Genomic DNA, 14,312 nt, shown 5'->3' with positions numbered 1-14,312 from the left:
ATTCTTTGCCTGCTTCTTGGCTTTGTGCTTTTTAACTGCACGAATAAATAACATGATCATGACGGTATGAGGATTAAGAGTAAGAGGAGTACTGGTAAAGAGTGTTTCAATATATACTTATCGTCAAGCCCCTGTCTTTGTTATCCGAGTCATTTGTCAGCAGCTGTGGCACATTGATCATCGGAAAATTGATATGAAGCGTTTCATGCGTCTAACAAGCAGGTATATGAGGTCGTTTCGTTGCTTCACAGTCACATCGTGAATTTTGTAGCTGTGTTCGACGACGATCCTTGGTCTTATTATCTCGGAAGAAGCCGCTATATACGTGTAAAGTCACGTGAGATATAGACCCTTTAGAAGGTGTGTTGGAACGTTCCGCTCAAAACGTTGTCAATGTCAGTTTGACTGCACGCTCACACTTCGTGTTCTTCGACTTGATTGGCACTCATTTCTACTCTATTTCATTCCGCAGTCATGTCGCTCGACGGTCAATCCGTTAAAATTCCTCATTCAACTCTTGGCTCTTCTGAATCGTTACTCGGTGCACAGCTCAATGGCACCAAGCCAACAATGAATGGACACGCGTCAGACAGTAACGAGAGTTCGTCAACCTCTGAGCGTCTGCAGGTCATTAATGATGAGAAGAACTTCACGTCAGTCTGCTAGCATGAATGAATTTTTCTCGAGTCCTCAATTACACTACTTCCAACAGAACCCACTTGACATCTCAGATAGGACGATGGGGTCTGCGCGACGCCGGCTTCAATTACAACATAGTAGCTGTCTTTGGGTCGCAGTCTACTGGGAAGAGTAAGCTACTGAAATGTCAATGTCTGGAAGTGCTGTCCACTGAGGACTGGCAGGTACACTGTTAAATAGGCTATTTGGTACTACCTTCGACGTCATGGATGAGACAAGACGGCAGCAGACTACGAAAGGTAAATATTTGGATTACTCAACCTTCGTATTTGTGCTAACTTAACTTGAGGTATCTGGATGTGCCGAGGGAAAGACATGGATGTCATGGTCATGGACGTGGAAGGCACGGATGGACGAGAACGTGGAGAGGACCAGGTACGAACGAGTTTCAGCCAATAGTAGTTTTTATCATTCAACCACTCAGGACTTTGAACGCAAATCCGCTCTTTTTTCCCTTGCTTCGTCAGAAGTACTTCTCATCAACCTCTGGGAGCACCAAGTTGGCTTATACCAGGGCGCAAACATGGGTCTGCTAAAAACCGTGTTTGAGGTGAACCTTGGTCTGTTCGGCAAGAAAGCTCAAGATGGGTAAGCTCACTCCACACCAGTCCATTTTCTCATCTTGAAGTTCTCCTACGCGCAGCTCTCAAGGGCGTACTCTGTTACTATTCGTAATTCGAGACCATATTGGGGTTACTCCCCTTGCGAACCTCCAAGCTACACTTACTGCAGACCTCGAGAAAATCTGGGATTCCCTTTCTAAGCCGCAGGACCTCCAGGATCGTCAACTTTCCGATTACTTTGACCTTGCATTCACAGCACTACCTCACAAGATACTGGCTACGGATAAATTCGAAGCCGAAGTCCAAGAATTGCGAAAACGGTTTGTGGACAAGACGAGAGATGATTTTGTCTTCAAGCCCGTCTACCATAAGAGAATTCCTGCTGATGGCGTGGCGTTCTATATGGAAAACATATGGGTAAGGAAATTAATCATGCCCACACATTACGCACTGAAGATGAAAATTTTCAGGAGCAAGTACAGACGAACAAGGACCTTGATCTGCCTACGCAGCAGGAGCTCCTTGCACAATTCCGATGCGACGAGATATCGTCCGTCGCGCTCGCAGACTTCACAGAGCAGTCGAAGTCGCAGCGGAGACCTATCGAGGCAGGCCACGTTGTGGAAGGTCTTGGTGATTTGATGCGGGATTGGAGGTCTCAAGCACTCAGTGAGGATGCTATTTATATTTAAATTATGTGGATTCTTATCCATTTCCTAGGCCGCTACGACCGTGATGCATCTCGCTATCACCAAGGGGTGTACCAGCGCAAGCGTGCTGACCTTCTTGGGGTTATGGATTCGACACTTTCTCCCCTCTTTCTCGGGCAACTCAAGAACTTGCACAGGTCATGCCTCAGTGCCTTCAAAAGAGAGCTTCTTGAAGGCTTGCGTGGTGATGAGTATAGCTTCGCAGATGTGGTTGAGAAAGCGCGGACAAAGTGCGAGACACGGTTCGCAGATGGTGCGAAGGAGGTCTCGCTGGAGGACACTGACTGGACGTGGCAGGATGAACTCGTCTCTCTCAGAGAGGAGATTAGTAATGTGGCCGACCAGTGCAGGAAGGATGAGACGAAGAAGATGGTCAACCTGATTGAGGTATGTTGTCTGAGAATTGTCTTCAATGTCCGCTAAATATTTTCATAGAGGAATTTCAGAAAGCAAATTTCTGAACCTGTCGATATCAGTCTCAACAAAGCTACACCTGACATGTGGGACAAGGTCTTGAGCACGTTTAAAGAAACGCTCGAGAAAGCCGAATTGACTTATCTGGCAAAGGCGAAAAGTGAGTTATTTCGCCTTCTTTATTATGTTGTTCTCAATAATGTATGATGCAGGCTTCAACTGCACGGATGATGAGAATGTGGCCTCCCTCGCTGCCCTGCGAAAACGCGCCTGGCTCGCTCTAAGGGCCAAGATTGACGAACAAACTGCTGATACAGCGATCCTCGGCAAGCTTCGGACTCATTTTGAAGAGCGCTTCCGCTACGATGAGAATGCTGTTCCTCGAGTTTGGAGACCAGACGATGATATTGATGGGGCCTTCAAGACAGCTAAGGAGCAGGTAAGTGTCTTCGCGAATTTCTTCTTGCATATCTTAAATTTGAACGGTGTTTCAGACGATGAATCTCATCCCTCGCTATGCCAAGATCACCCCGGTTGATCCTTCCCTTGAGTTCGTGCTACCCTCTGAACCTTCTGACCCCCTGAATTCCACGGATGAATTTGATTTCCCTTCAACGCTCGTCATCTTTACTGAGACGAAGTCTCTTGACCTTACTTCTCGCTTCCGAAAGGATGCAGATGCATACTACGTCGAAGCGAAACGTAGCACTGTGTCGAGCATTGCACAGATCCCATACTGGATGTACGGCGTCCTCGTCGTGCTGGGCTGGAATGAGGCTATGGTAGTGTTGTTCAACCCTCTGTATTTCACGTTTACTTTGATGACGCTGATAACGTCGTACGTATATAATTTCAATTCGGCTATCGATGAAATCCTCACTTGACCATCTGTTGTTACTTTTCAGTTATTTCATTGTCAAGCTGGGTTTGACAGGACCTTTGTTTCAAGTTTCGAAGACAGTCCTGGCTGAGGTGTGTTTGATAGTTCTGTTCTGTTACTTTTCTTGCCTCACGGATCACGATTGCGACAGGTGCAGACACAAGCTACTAACCGCATGAGGGACCACTTTTCGCAACCTGTTCTAGCACAGCCTGTGCGAGCAAGTTCTGTACGGGATTACAACGAGGATAGTGATCAAGAAATGAGGAGATTGAGGCAACAGCCTATGTAATTTCTTTTTCTCTTCACTACTCGGAGCCATCTGTTTTCATAACCCGGAGCATGGTCTAGGTTTGTCATTATGCATAAATTCATGTAATTCTCAGTTCTACCGCTCGAGGCACATAGGCGATTTACTCACTATTGGTATATTCTGTGGATGCAAAAATATGATCTGACCCAGGCTCGAACTGAGGACCTTCTGTGTGTTAGACAGATGCGATAACCAACTACGCCATCAGACCGTTGGAAAAGGCTCTAATTTCGTTGTAATAATATTAACACTACGCAATACGGTTAAATTCAAGCTAATGTTTATGCCGACTTTCGAGCGTTCGTCCACCCGCGTGAGTCTCGTATATGTCATATCCTCTACGCGTCTTGGTAGGGTATTATATTGTCTGGAAGTAGAATTTGACCCCTGAAGAAGTGTCTAATAAGATCAATCTGCCATGAGCACTGCTGTCAGAACTTTCGATTCGGTTTCCTTTTTCTAGATCAATGCTTACGCGTTCCGTACCGGTTTCTCAGGCTGATTTCTCAGTTTTGTGCTCGTCTGTTTGATAGGTATAGCCTGCGCACTGCAAGTTGTATGCCGTATGTCCTAACGTCGTCTGTTTGACAGCGTCTCTCGACTCATCTCTGATAATGTGATGTGACAACGTTCTGAGCCACCTGCAACATGGCAGACAGCATTGGCAAATGATCCATTTCATGGCATACTAACTTGCTGTGCCGCTACGCATCGTCAATGCATTGCTTGATATAGATTTAGGTCCTCTGTTTGAAAAAGAAAAGTTAGGAAATATCCGTTTCAAAGCAAGGACTCACGACAGCGAGATTTGACACTACTGGTAGTGCCAACATAATCTCGTCTCTATGTAAAGGCCTCAGCGCATGCATCCTCATGACCACAACAAGAAACCTACCAGCATGACAATAAAAGAATCCGTCTTGGCTCCACCACCGTGACATCACCGTGAGGCGACTACTCATCCGCGTGCTTGGTCGGTGTCTGGAGGTGGCCGTAGCCCGTGCGGTTGGCGCAGTACCACGAGAGTGAAGAAAAGGGCAAATAACAACACTCACTATACACAACTTGACAGATCAAATATCCAGTCTATGTCGTTGATAAAATTACTTGTTTAATATTCCAGATCTAAAGCTGGATGCGAGTGACTTACTACGTAGCGCAGGCTTGGCTTCGCCAGACAGATTTGAGAAATCCGAATTTAGTGGGTTCATCGCCGGCCGGTGTAATCCCTCTTTGTCCTGCTCCACGCCTCCAAATCCCTTCGTCGCAACCGAAATTTGCGATGAGCTCAGAGCAGTACAGACTCGGACAAGGTGTCAAATCGCATGATTGAATAATGAACACCCCTAAGACTTAAAGCGTTAATGAACTGATGCTATTGAATGATTCAAGGCCGTCAAGATATATGAATTTCTGATCGTCAGGGAAAAACAACCACAATATTTGTCCAGAGTATCTGTCACTGGGGTCATGATGGACCACGCGTATTATTTCAAGGAACTGGTACTAATTATCGCTGGACGGGTGCGCGTGTGCTGTGCCCGTCGGATTTCTTGTCTCCCTGGCAAGATGGCTGGATCTGGGGTTATATTGGGTGACTTTCCGCAGCATTCAGAATCCTAGATTTCGATTCAAACCTTGAAAAAAGTTGGAGTGTCGTCTTGCACCTCGTCGCAATCCAGAAATGCTTTCCAAACCACAAACTAATTAATGTACCTATATTTCAATTGAGGTGCCATGTAGTTTGAAAGGTTCATACGTTCTAGACGGATTCATCCATTGCTCGCTTCGGGAGGTCCCAGTCTATTTCCGGCAAGGTCAGGAGTGCCAATGGCTGGCCAGGAAAGAAGACATGGCGGTTGGCAGCAGTGTTTGAAGCGCCAATGGCGCGCCACGCATGCTGGCAGGTGTATCTGGTGGCTAGCCAGTGGCAGCTACCGGCGATGGCTAGTTGCCAAATATATCTAATTTTCGCATCTACTACAATATCACTCCATAAATGAATTGTACATCAAGATTGTCACTGGCTAGCCACCAAATACACCCGCCAGCATGCCTGACGCACCATTGGTACTTCAAACACTGCTGCCAACCGCCATGTCTTCTTTCCAGGCCAGCCAATGGCCTGCCATTGGCACTTCAAACACTGGGTATATCAGCTGAATCACGAACGCGATCGTCATACATCCACCAAGTTCGTCGCTACTCCCTCACTCCCATCCTCTAACAGTATGACCCTAGTCTCGGATATCAACTCCCATTATATTTTCGGCTACTTTACAGGTTCGTGAAAAGACATACGGATGATGCCAGTGACGATTTGATCAACCTTGGCCGCGGTTGCACAGTTGCCGCCTCTGTTGGGGTAATCTACGATTGGGGTGAGCAAGTCTGAGTATGAAAGAACCGCTGACATCCCTATGGTATTCTCAGCGCTTACTTTCGGACAAGAGGTAGGTCGATTCATTCCTGGTGTAGCCATCTTGCTGAGAATAAATGATTTGATAGGTCGAACTGTTCTGGGTGAGTAGATTCCGATATCAAAAGAATGTCGTACAATGATATCTAATCGGCGGCAGAGGCGACGCTGGTCCTTGATGACCATTCTATATCTCAGTGTATGTATGTTTAAATATACTTAACAAGTCGTGCTGACGTGAACACATCCTAGGTACGCTATGTTGGAATAATATATGTCATGTATGTGTGAAAGGCTAGAAAATTGGCACTGTGCTCATCAGCAATCTCTCACAATCAGCCTCAAGATGTTGAGTATGTCGCCTCGCATTCACCATGTTTGTTTCTTCTGACTGGTGACATACAGCCAATGTTCCGACCATCTCAATCACAGATTCAGTGAGTGTTTTGCACCGATGGTTTCGATTCCCGCCTCAACAGTTGAACTTTCATGTAGGGGTGAGTGAGATTCTCAAACAACTTGGTTCAATATAATAACTGCTATAGTTGTGAGTTTGTTTTGGACGTGTGGTCCTCCGAGTCCGAGGCTGATAACTAATGTTGCTGGATTTTCAGGTCGTATCATGTACGTTACACTAGAAAGCACGAATGAAGTTGTAAATGTAATGCTGGGTGGTGAGCGATGCACCTCTGTGACATCGACTTGACCATGACATCAAGCAAGTCATCATGATCGCTCGGCTGAATGCCATGTATCAGCGATCCAGAAAGGTGCTAGTATTTCTGGTTGTCATCTTTCTGGCCATCAGAATCGCCAACGCAGCGATGGCCGCAATATCCATGATGCATATTTCAGTGGGTAAGCTTTAATTATGGACGAAATACTTGGTTGCATCCGGCTCATTGACAAATACCAGATGAAGCCGCCCTCTCCGGCACCTATATATGCAACATCGACTACGTGGGAGATACCGTACTTCTGTATACCATCACTTGGATACTCGCCATTGTATGGGAGATCCTTCTGCTGTATCTCGCAGTCCGGATTGCTGCAAAGCACTTGCGTGAACTGCGACAACACTCACCAAGTGATATTTTTAGGGACTGTTTCACGATGCTAATGAAAACTCACGTGAGTTATTTTGCGAGGTGAGTTCATATGTGAAGGTGGTTCTCTTTTCCGCTGAAGTTCTGCATGTGTTAGCTGTCTTGCAGTTTCTTGTTTCTACGTCGGGTTTTCTTCTCCGACGCTCTCAGCGGTATGCTGATTTGTCGTCGATCTCTGGATGCAGCCATAATTCATCATTTTCATTAGAACCCAGATTCCCTGGAAACTGAGGTTTTTCTTGGTTTCGCCCAAATATTCCAGTTCGCGCAGTTGTTTGTGCTGGGACCACGTCTGATCCTTAGCGTTCGAGGACATCGTGCTGAGCTCCTAGACGACCCCGATACAGCAATCGCTATGGTTCCAATTGCTTTCCAGGAGCGTGTCCGTGTATCAACTAGCGACAGTGTATAACACTGGAGATACTCGATGTGATTGATTTACAATGAGCGGGTAGTCTGTAGGGGGATAATTTGTTTTAATTCATTTCAAGTCTTGTCGTGGTATTTGTTCAAGTTATTTGACGTTGCGAAGTATTAGACGTTCGCGATTTTGTGATGGTCTATGTATCTTGGGCTCGATACAAGTATGCTTTGCAGTAGTAATGACACAAGGTGAGGATAGTCACAACATTAGGGATAATAAGTACTGGCAAAGTTTTCTCGACATATGTATGCTCTGCAGTGATTAGGGTACTGCACGGGTAGGGGTAACCCGCCCGGGTCACGGGTAGGGGTACCACCCGGGTAGGGGTAGGGGTCTGGGTTTGAGGTACCCGCACCCCTACCCGTACCCTGCTTCCGGGTTTTGTATAGAAGTCAAAATGTGACTACATAAAAATGTGACTACCCAAAGAGGGTACTGTACAGCTGAAAATCATATCAAACTCTAAAGCATATTCGTGAACTACACTAGTCCAACAAGTAAAAATTTAACAGCCACGATGCAACTCAACATGTTCTTGGGTCCAGCAAAACAGATCAGCAAAATGACAACCAAAGCCAAAGTGGCCCTGGAAGAGAAGGCAATAGGCACGTCAAAGAAGTGGAAACCTGAAGCAGACAGAGATCACACAATTGCACAACTAAAGAAGGCAAAAACTCACCCAGCAGCTGGGAACACCAGCAATCTCACAGTGGCCAACCAAGGTTCTGTGACATCATCAATTGAACCCTCAAAATCACCATCTCCACCTGCAGTGATGAGTTGTTGGGCCATAGTTTGCACTGAGGAAGAGTGTCATATCCCATATGCCAGACATAGATCCCATCATATTCCCACGCTTTCCGGACCTATTTCCGGACCCCATATCTGATTCATTCCTGGATCCCCTATCCTGTCCACCCTATGCACATTCTGTCCAGCAAGACATCCAGACTTTACCTCCTCTTGGATTCTGGACTACATCCACCACCTCACATATCTCAGTCCTGTTTCCGCCCTGCCTTCCAGATCCCCAGATCTCTGGACCTCTGGATATTAACTGTACTATCTCTGGACCTATTCCCACCCTCCATCTGAGATCCTGCGCCTATCCCCATTTAGGCATCTCCACCTTTCTGGTTCTTGGTTATCTCTGTTTCCATCTTGCTGATTGATCCTTGTACTAGTTTCATCTCCGAGTTCATTTACTTATGTTCCGTCTTACTTACCAATGTGTTTCCACATGCTTGTACATAGCCTTACTCCTTTGCTTACTGATCCTCTCAGATAGCCTCTAGTATATAACCCCTGTACAACTACAGTAGAGTCCTCAGTCTGAATATCATCTTAGTTCCTGCTCCCTCACCTTAGACTTGCCCAATCTTCTTCTGGACTTCAGTCCATCTGAGTTTGTCCTTTTCCATAAGGCCTAGGGATGGATTCCCTAGGCCGGAATTCTGGACCTTCGGATTTGTCCCCTATGTCTCTGTCCCAAGTCTAGGGATTGCTTCCCTAGGCTAGAGTCTTGCCTTTCCAGCACTTACCCTCTTTCTGGACTTAGGTCCACTTCCTGTCCCTCTGACTCTACCTTAGGGTAGTCTACCTCCATTTGCTTCTACATCAGACTTCATCCAATGTAGCCCCTATTCCTTCCAGACCTCTGGGCCTCCTGTCTTCTGTACCTCTGGACATCCTGTCCCTCATACCTCTGGGCATCCTGTCCCTCGTACCTTCCGCCCTCTGTACCTTCCACCCTCTATACCTTCCACCCTCCATACCTTCCGCCCTCCGTACCTTCTGCCCTCCATACCTTCCACCCTCCGTACCTTCTGCCCTCTGTACCTCTGGACCTCCTGTCCTCCATACTCCGGACCTCCAGACATCTTGTCCTCCTGTCCTCCATACTCTGGACCTCCAGACATCTTGTCCTCCTGTCCTCTGGACCTCCTATCCTCCCATCCTGTTTTCCTGTAGAAGTATTACCTTGCAGTGGGAACTCTCCTGAGCACTACCTGCATTCCTCTGGAACTCTCCTGCGCTCCTCCGGACATTTCCCGCGCCCCTCCGGAAGTCCTCTAGCACTCTCCAGCAGAGTAGCCAGCCTCTGGACTTCATCAGACCATTATCAGACTTCCTCTGAAATGAAGGGCACATACTCAGGTAAGGAGCACAGTGTACAAGCTAAGGCCAAGCCCCTCTGAGTCAGTCTCTCTCCTTTGAGCATGGTTCTTAACAAAGAGGAAGCTGTGTTATGCGCCACTGAGGATGACTTAGGGTCCAAAGACAGCAAGAGTGGATCATGAAGCAGCAACAGCAATTGGAGAGCAAAGAAGAGACACCTGAAGACCAGCTGAGTATGTTCAGCATACTATGAATTAATATGATTTTAATAAATCAATAGAACAGATGATGAAGGATTGGAGCTCACCTGTTTATGTGTTTTTTGATCCCATGCCAAAGATTGTCACAATTGATGGATGTGGGGCACATGAGTTTAAATGCCAGGCAAAAGGCTGCAAAGCCAAAGTTAGATGTTTTCTTGACAAAGGAGATGCACACTCAACTGGCAATATGTGCAAGCTGCAGATGAGGCAAAAGATGCCAATGAGGTCTGGTCCAAGATTGTTGGTAGCATTCTACAAGATGGAACAATCACTGCATCATTCGCAAGAAAAGGAAAAGGAAAAGTCACTTACTCTCACCACCAACACACGTGTGCAGAAATGAGGTATGAGGTTGTTGAACTTTTGGCCAAAGTCTAAGGCATGTTGCTGCAGGTCCAAAATAGTGTGCTGGGTGTCTGAGAGTCTGCATCCATTCAATATTGTCAAAGATTGAGGATTTCAGTCATTGATGAAGATGGGCAGACCAGAGTATTACTTACCATCTCCATCCACTGTATTGCACAATGTTCGACTTGTGTTTGTGTGGACTTGCCAATGAGTTGCTAAATTGCTCCAGGTGAGTTTATATTCATATGAAATACATGAAACTGACCAAACTTACCAGGAATACAAAGGGAGAATCAACTCTACCACCAATGGATGGTCATCACCCAACCATCAAGCCTTCATTGCCTTTTTAGCACACTTCAAGCATAATGGAGAGCCTCTATGCTTACTGTTAGATATAATTGAGGTTGCAAAGGTGGATACTTACTGAGATGGCAGAATATCAGCTGATGTAGTCACAGTCTCATACAGGCGAGGAGCTTGCACACACATTTGAAAAGATGCTAGAGGAGTTTGGGATATCAGAACAGGTAATGGACAAGAAAAAATTGGACTTACTCAGCACTAATGCAAGGGCATGCAGATCTTGTGCATAACCTGTGACAATGCATCAAACAATGATGTTATGGTTCAAGAACTCAGTGAGAAGATTCCAGCATTTAGAGGAGCAACAACACATACCCATTGTTTTCTCCACACTGTCAATCTTGTAGCCAAGTCCCTTATTCAAGAATTTGACATCAAGAAACGTGATGCTGATCAAGTGCTTGCCAAAGCAGACAATGTGGACAATGAAGAAAGTGAGGATGAGGAGGAAGTGGATGATAGCAACACTGCCGATGCAGAATTGAAAGATAATGATGAAGGGTGGGTGAATGAGGTCGAGCTGTTGGAACCAGATGAATGGAAGGTGCTAGAAAGAGAAATTCAACCCATGAAGTTAGCCCTTGTGAAGGTAGGTAAAAAAAAACACACTTACCTGAATACTCAATATCTGTGTTTCTAGTTGCGAAAGCTGGCCTATAGAATCATCCACTTGATGACTATTGTACTCCCTGCATGGCATCAGATTCTTCAAGATTTGCACAAGCCTGTGACACTGATGCCACATGATGTGGCAACTTGGTGGAATTCCACCTTCGACATGCTGGATTATGCACTTGAGCATAGGAAAGCTGTCAACAATGTGACACAATGTCACGATCTGGGTCTGCGAAAGTATGAGTTAGCTGACTGTGAGTGGGAAATAGTCAAACAGTTGCAGGATGTATTGAAGGTGTGTATTTGTCACTGTGTGACAACAATCAAAACATGCTTACCACATGTTCTAGATTCTCAAGGACACGACTTTGTACTTCTCTCGTTCAACACCAAACCTTGCTACTGTGATCCCTGCCATGGATCATATTGACCAGGAGCTCACATCATACTTGCATGACAAGACATATTCTGCTCCAATTTGCACAGCTGTTCAACTCACAAAGAAGACTCTGAATCAATACTATGAACTTACAGACAGTTCAGAAGTTTATTGCATCACTATGGGTATGTACTTCATATTGTTCCACTCCCTTTTGTAATTAACATATTTCTACAGTTTTACATCTGTGACATAAGCTATCTTACTTCAAGGTTGCTTACTGGGAAGACCAATGGATCCAGACAGTGGAGTCCCTCGTTCGCAATGAATTTGAGCATTCATACTTATCAACTGACAATGATTCAGAGGTTGAGATGATAGAAAGTCATATGCCAGTGGGCAGGATGCAGGTGTTTTTTTTTTCCTTACATTATCCTATGCCCTGATTAAATTTCAGAACAACAATATATTTGACAATCTTCCTGCACTAGCACCACCATGACCTGCTGACTTGAGTTCTGAATTGGACCACTACCTTAATTCAGACATCAAATATGTTGATAATGCCATTGCTTGGTGGTGTGCCCATTGTACATTATATCTGCATCTCTCATGAATGGCAATTGATTACTTGAGTATCCCTGGTATGTGGTATGTTACTTTGCATGATGAGGTGCTTACAGGACTCATAGCAACATCCATCGATGTTGAGCAGGTATTTAGCCGTGGACACTTACTCCTCTCCCATGTTAGGTCCCATCTCTCAGTGCAATCCACACAGGCACTTCTATGCCTTGGATCCTGGAGTACACTGAATCTTGTCAAGCCTGAGGATATTCACAAAGTCACAATCCTACCAGATGTTGAGGGAGAGGAGCAGGAACTGGAGCATGGATGGGACAGGATCATGATAGATTAATCATATCATTTTTTTTGTGTTGCATACTTAGTTCAAAAATAGCTTTACCCATGGGTATGCCCCTTGCAGGTTTTACCCCAGGTCTTTCACACTGTTACCCATGACCGAACCCGTACCCTGCTGGTGGGTGTGGGTATATGAGTGGGTAGGGGTAGGGGTATCACCTCTGATACCCAGGAGTTTACCCCTGCAGTACCCTAGCAGTGATAATGATATAAGATAAGGATGGTTACAATATTGAGGATAATAATGGGCAAGGGTGTAATTAATATGAAAGGAGTGATAATGGCAAGAATAAATACACCACCAATGATATGCTTCTCTCCTACACATGCCATACATAAGAAATGGGGGGCAGTCATTTTCTGCAATGATGGCATCTTTCCCATATGCTTAGGATGGGCATGGTCATAGACCAAGCCCACCCATGATGACCCCATGGACCTGTGTGGAGAATTGCCTGATGTGAAGAGCCCAGGCCACATCACCTGGGAGGTTTCTCAAAGGTGGCACAGAATGATCACCTCCTGATGCAGATGTTTGCTGCAACGGCTCCCCAGCATCAGAGGTGCAATGCTGTGTAATAATCTAGAAGATATGCTTGTGGGACTCATCGAGGCCTTTGTCATCAATTGAAGTGATGCAAAGATGGTTGGTGACGGAGTTCAGTTGAGCCTGAAGTGTCAATAAATTATTGGACCACCAGCTGTTGATGTTAGACCATTCTTCATAGTGAGTGAAGACAAGTATGATAGGTACATGTCTTCTGTGCAATTGGTTCTGGATCCTTTGATGAACATCAAGCACTGCTTGTACATGGAAGTTCCTGCTTGGCACACAAAGCAATGATAGCAAGTCAATATTTTGCTCCTTGTGTATTTTCCCAATCTGCCTTCTTTCATACTTCTCTGGCTATTCCTTGGGCCCCAAGGGAGTGCTGTTACTACATGCAAAACCAACAGTATTGAACACCCTGTATTCGATGTTGCAGAAAGACATCTGGTACTCCATCAGCTCTCTGGTGCAATGCCCAGCATTGTTTGATGTCTGTGCAACACTTTTCCCACAGAGGAGATCATCAGCAAACTACAAATTTGGTGACAGAAACAACACATCAATACAGAGCCATACAAGTCCATAGATGGTACATGGGTACAGTACTACAGGTTTCACAATGTTCCACAAGGTTCCACAGAGTGATACAAGAACTACAAGGCAACAAAGTAATTACATCATAAATAGAGCTATAGTACTATATGAAGGTTGAAGATAAAAGCTCTACATACAGTAAGCAACAAAACTGTTGCAATGTTTGTGTGAGATTAATTACTTTGGCTATATCATCACAGGGATGGCAACTATGAAAATGTGGATGAGAGCAATATTGTAGCCCTATATCCAGGCTATAATAGGTGTACTACATTGGAGATGTGAAAATATATCCTTAAAAGGATATAAGCAATTTACTACATGGTATGCATTGCAATGGTTTTGTTGCTGATATTTTTAAATATCAAAATCCTATCAATAGACATCAGTTATGTTATTTAGTATGTCCTATAATGTCATGTGACATGTAAAAGGGTCACCATGATATAAACAAAGCCAAATGTTAAACTTTCTCAACATTCATCATCATGAAAGCCCTCTCTGCTGACTGTTGTGAACTAGGATAGTCATAACAACAGCAGCTCAATAAGAGTGATGGCTGAAGTTTATGGTCAAGACCTTACAAATGTAAGGGTTGTAAGACAAGCCAAAGAGAGTGTCTCTGAC

General features: G+C 45.1%; 2 protein-coding genes and 1 non-coding gene across 3 annotated transcripts; 2 read left to right on the top strand and 1 right to left on the bottom strand.

The window, feature by feature from the left end:
• The first annotated feature begins 386 nt into the window (after positions 1 to 386).
• BJ212DRAFT_1371584 (RHD3/Sey1) lies at positions 387 to 3,801 on the top strand. Its single transcript, XM_041336298.1, has 13 exons — positions 387 to 653; positions 713 to 810; positions 864 to 938; positions 989 to 1,074; positions 1,124 to 1,287; positions 1,343 to 1,679; positions 1,733 to 1,931; positions 1,983 to 2,359; positions 2,408 to 2,546; positions 2,599 to 2,825; positions 2,881 to 3,224; positions 3,292 to 3,358; positions 3,418 to 3,801. The coding sequence occupies exons 1-13, from the start codon at positions 475 to 477 to the stop codon at positions 3,556 to 3,558; spliced, it is 2,433 nt and encodes an 810-aa protein (XP_041190414.1). The 5' UTR covers positions 387 to 474; the 3' UTR covers positions 3,559 to 3,801.
• Positions 3,717 to 3,790, bottom strand: BJ212DRAFT_t90. Its single transcript has one exon. It is a non-coding gene; the product is annotated as a tRNA-Val (tRNA).
• Positions 3,802 to 10,834: 7,033 nt separating the features above from the next.
• Positions 10,835 to 11,263, top strand: BJ212DRAFT_1277008 (uncharacterized protein; the record flags this gene model as incomplete). Its single annotated transcript, XM_041331326.1, has 1 exon — positions 10,835 to 11,263. The coding sequence occupies one exon, from the start codon at positions 10,835 to 10,837 to the stop codon at positions 11,261 to 11,263; it is 429 nt and encodes a 142-aa protein (XP_041190413.1).
• Between the last annotated feature and the right edge of the window lie 3,049 nt (positions 11,264 to 14,312).

This window comes from Suillus subaureus (assembly GCF_016647635.1).
Source record: "Suillus subaureus strain MN1 chromosome Unknown BJ212scaffold_27, whole genome shotgun sequence".
Taxonomy (NCBI): Eukaryota; Fungi; Basidiomycota; class Agaricomycetes; order Boletales; family Suillaceae; genus Suillus; species Suillus subaureus.
The sequence above is the reverse complement of the archived record's forward strand: the minus strand, read 5'-3'. Positions and strand labels throughout refer to the sequence as shown.

Bases quoted from the DNA above. Each gene is read 5' to 3' on its own strand.
- BJ212DRAFT_1371584 (XM_041336298.1), top strand. From the start codon at position 475: ATGTCGCTCGACGGTCAATCCGTTAAAATTCCTCATTCAACTCTTGGC. The intron at 654-712 runs GTCAGTCTGCTA...TACTTCCAACAG, and splicing joins AATGATGAGAAGAACTTCAC to AACCCACTTGACATCTCAGA. The intron at 1,288-1,342 runs GTAAGCTCACTC...TCCTACGCGCAG, and splicing joins GGCAAGAAAGCTCAAGATGG to CTCTCAAGGGCGTACTCTGT.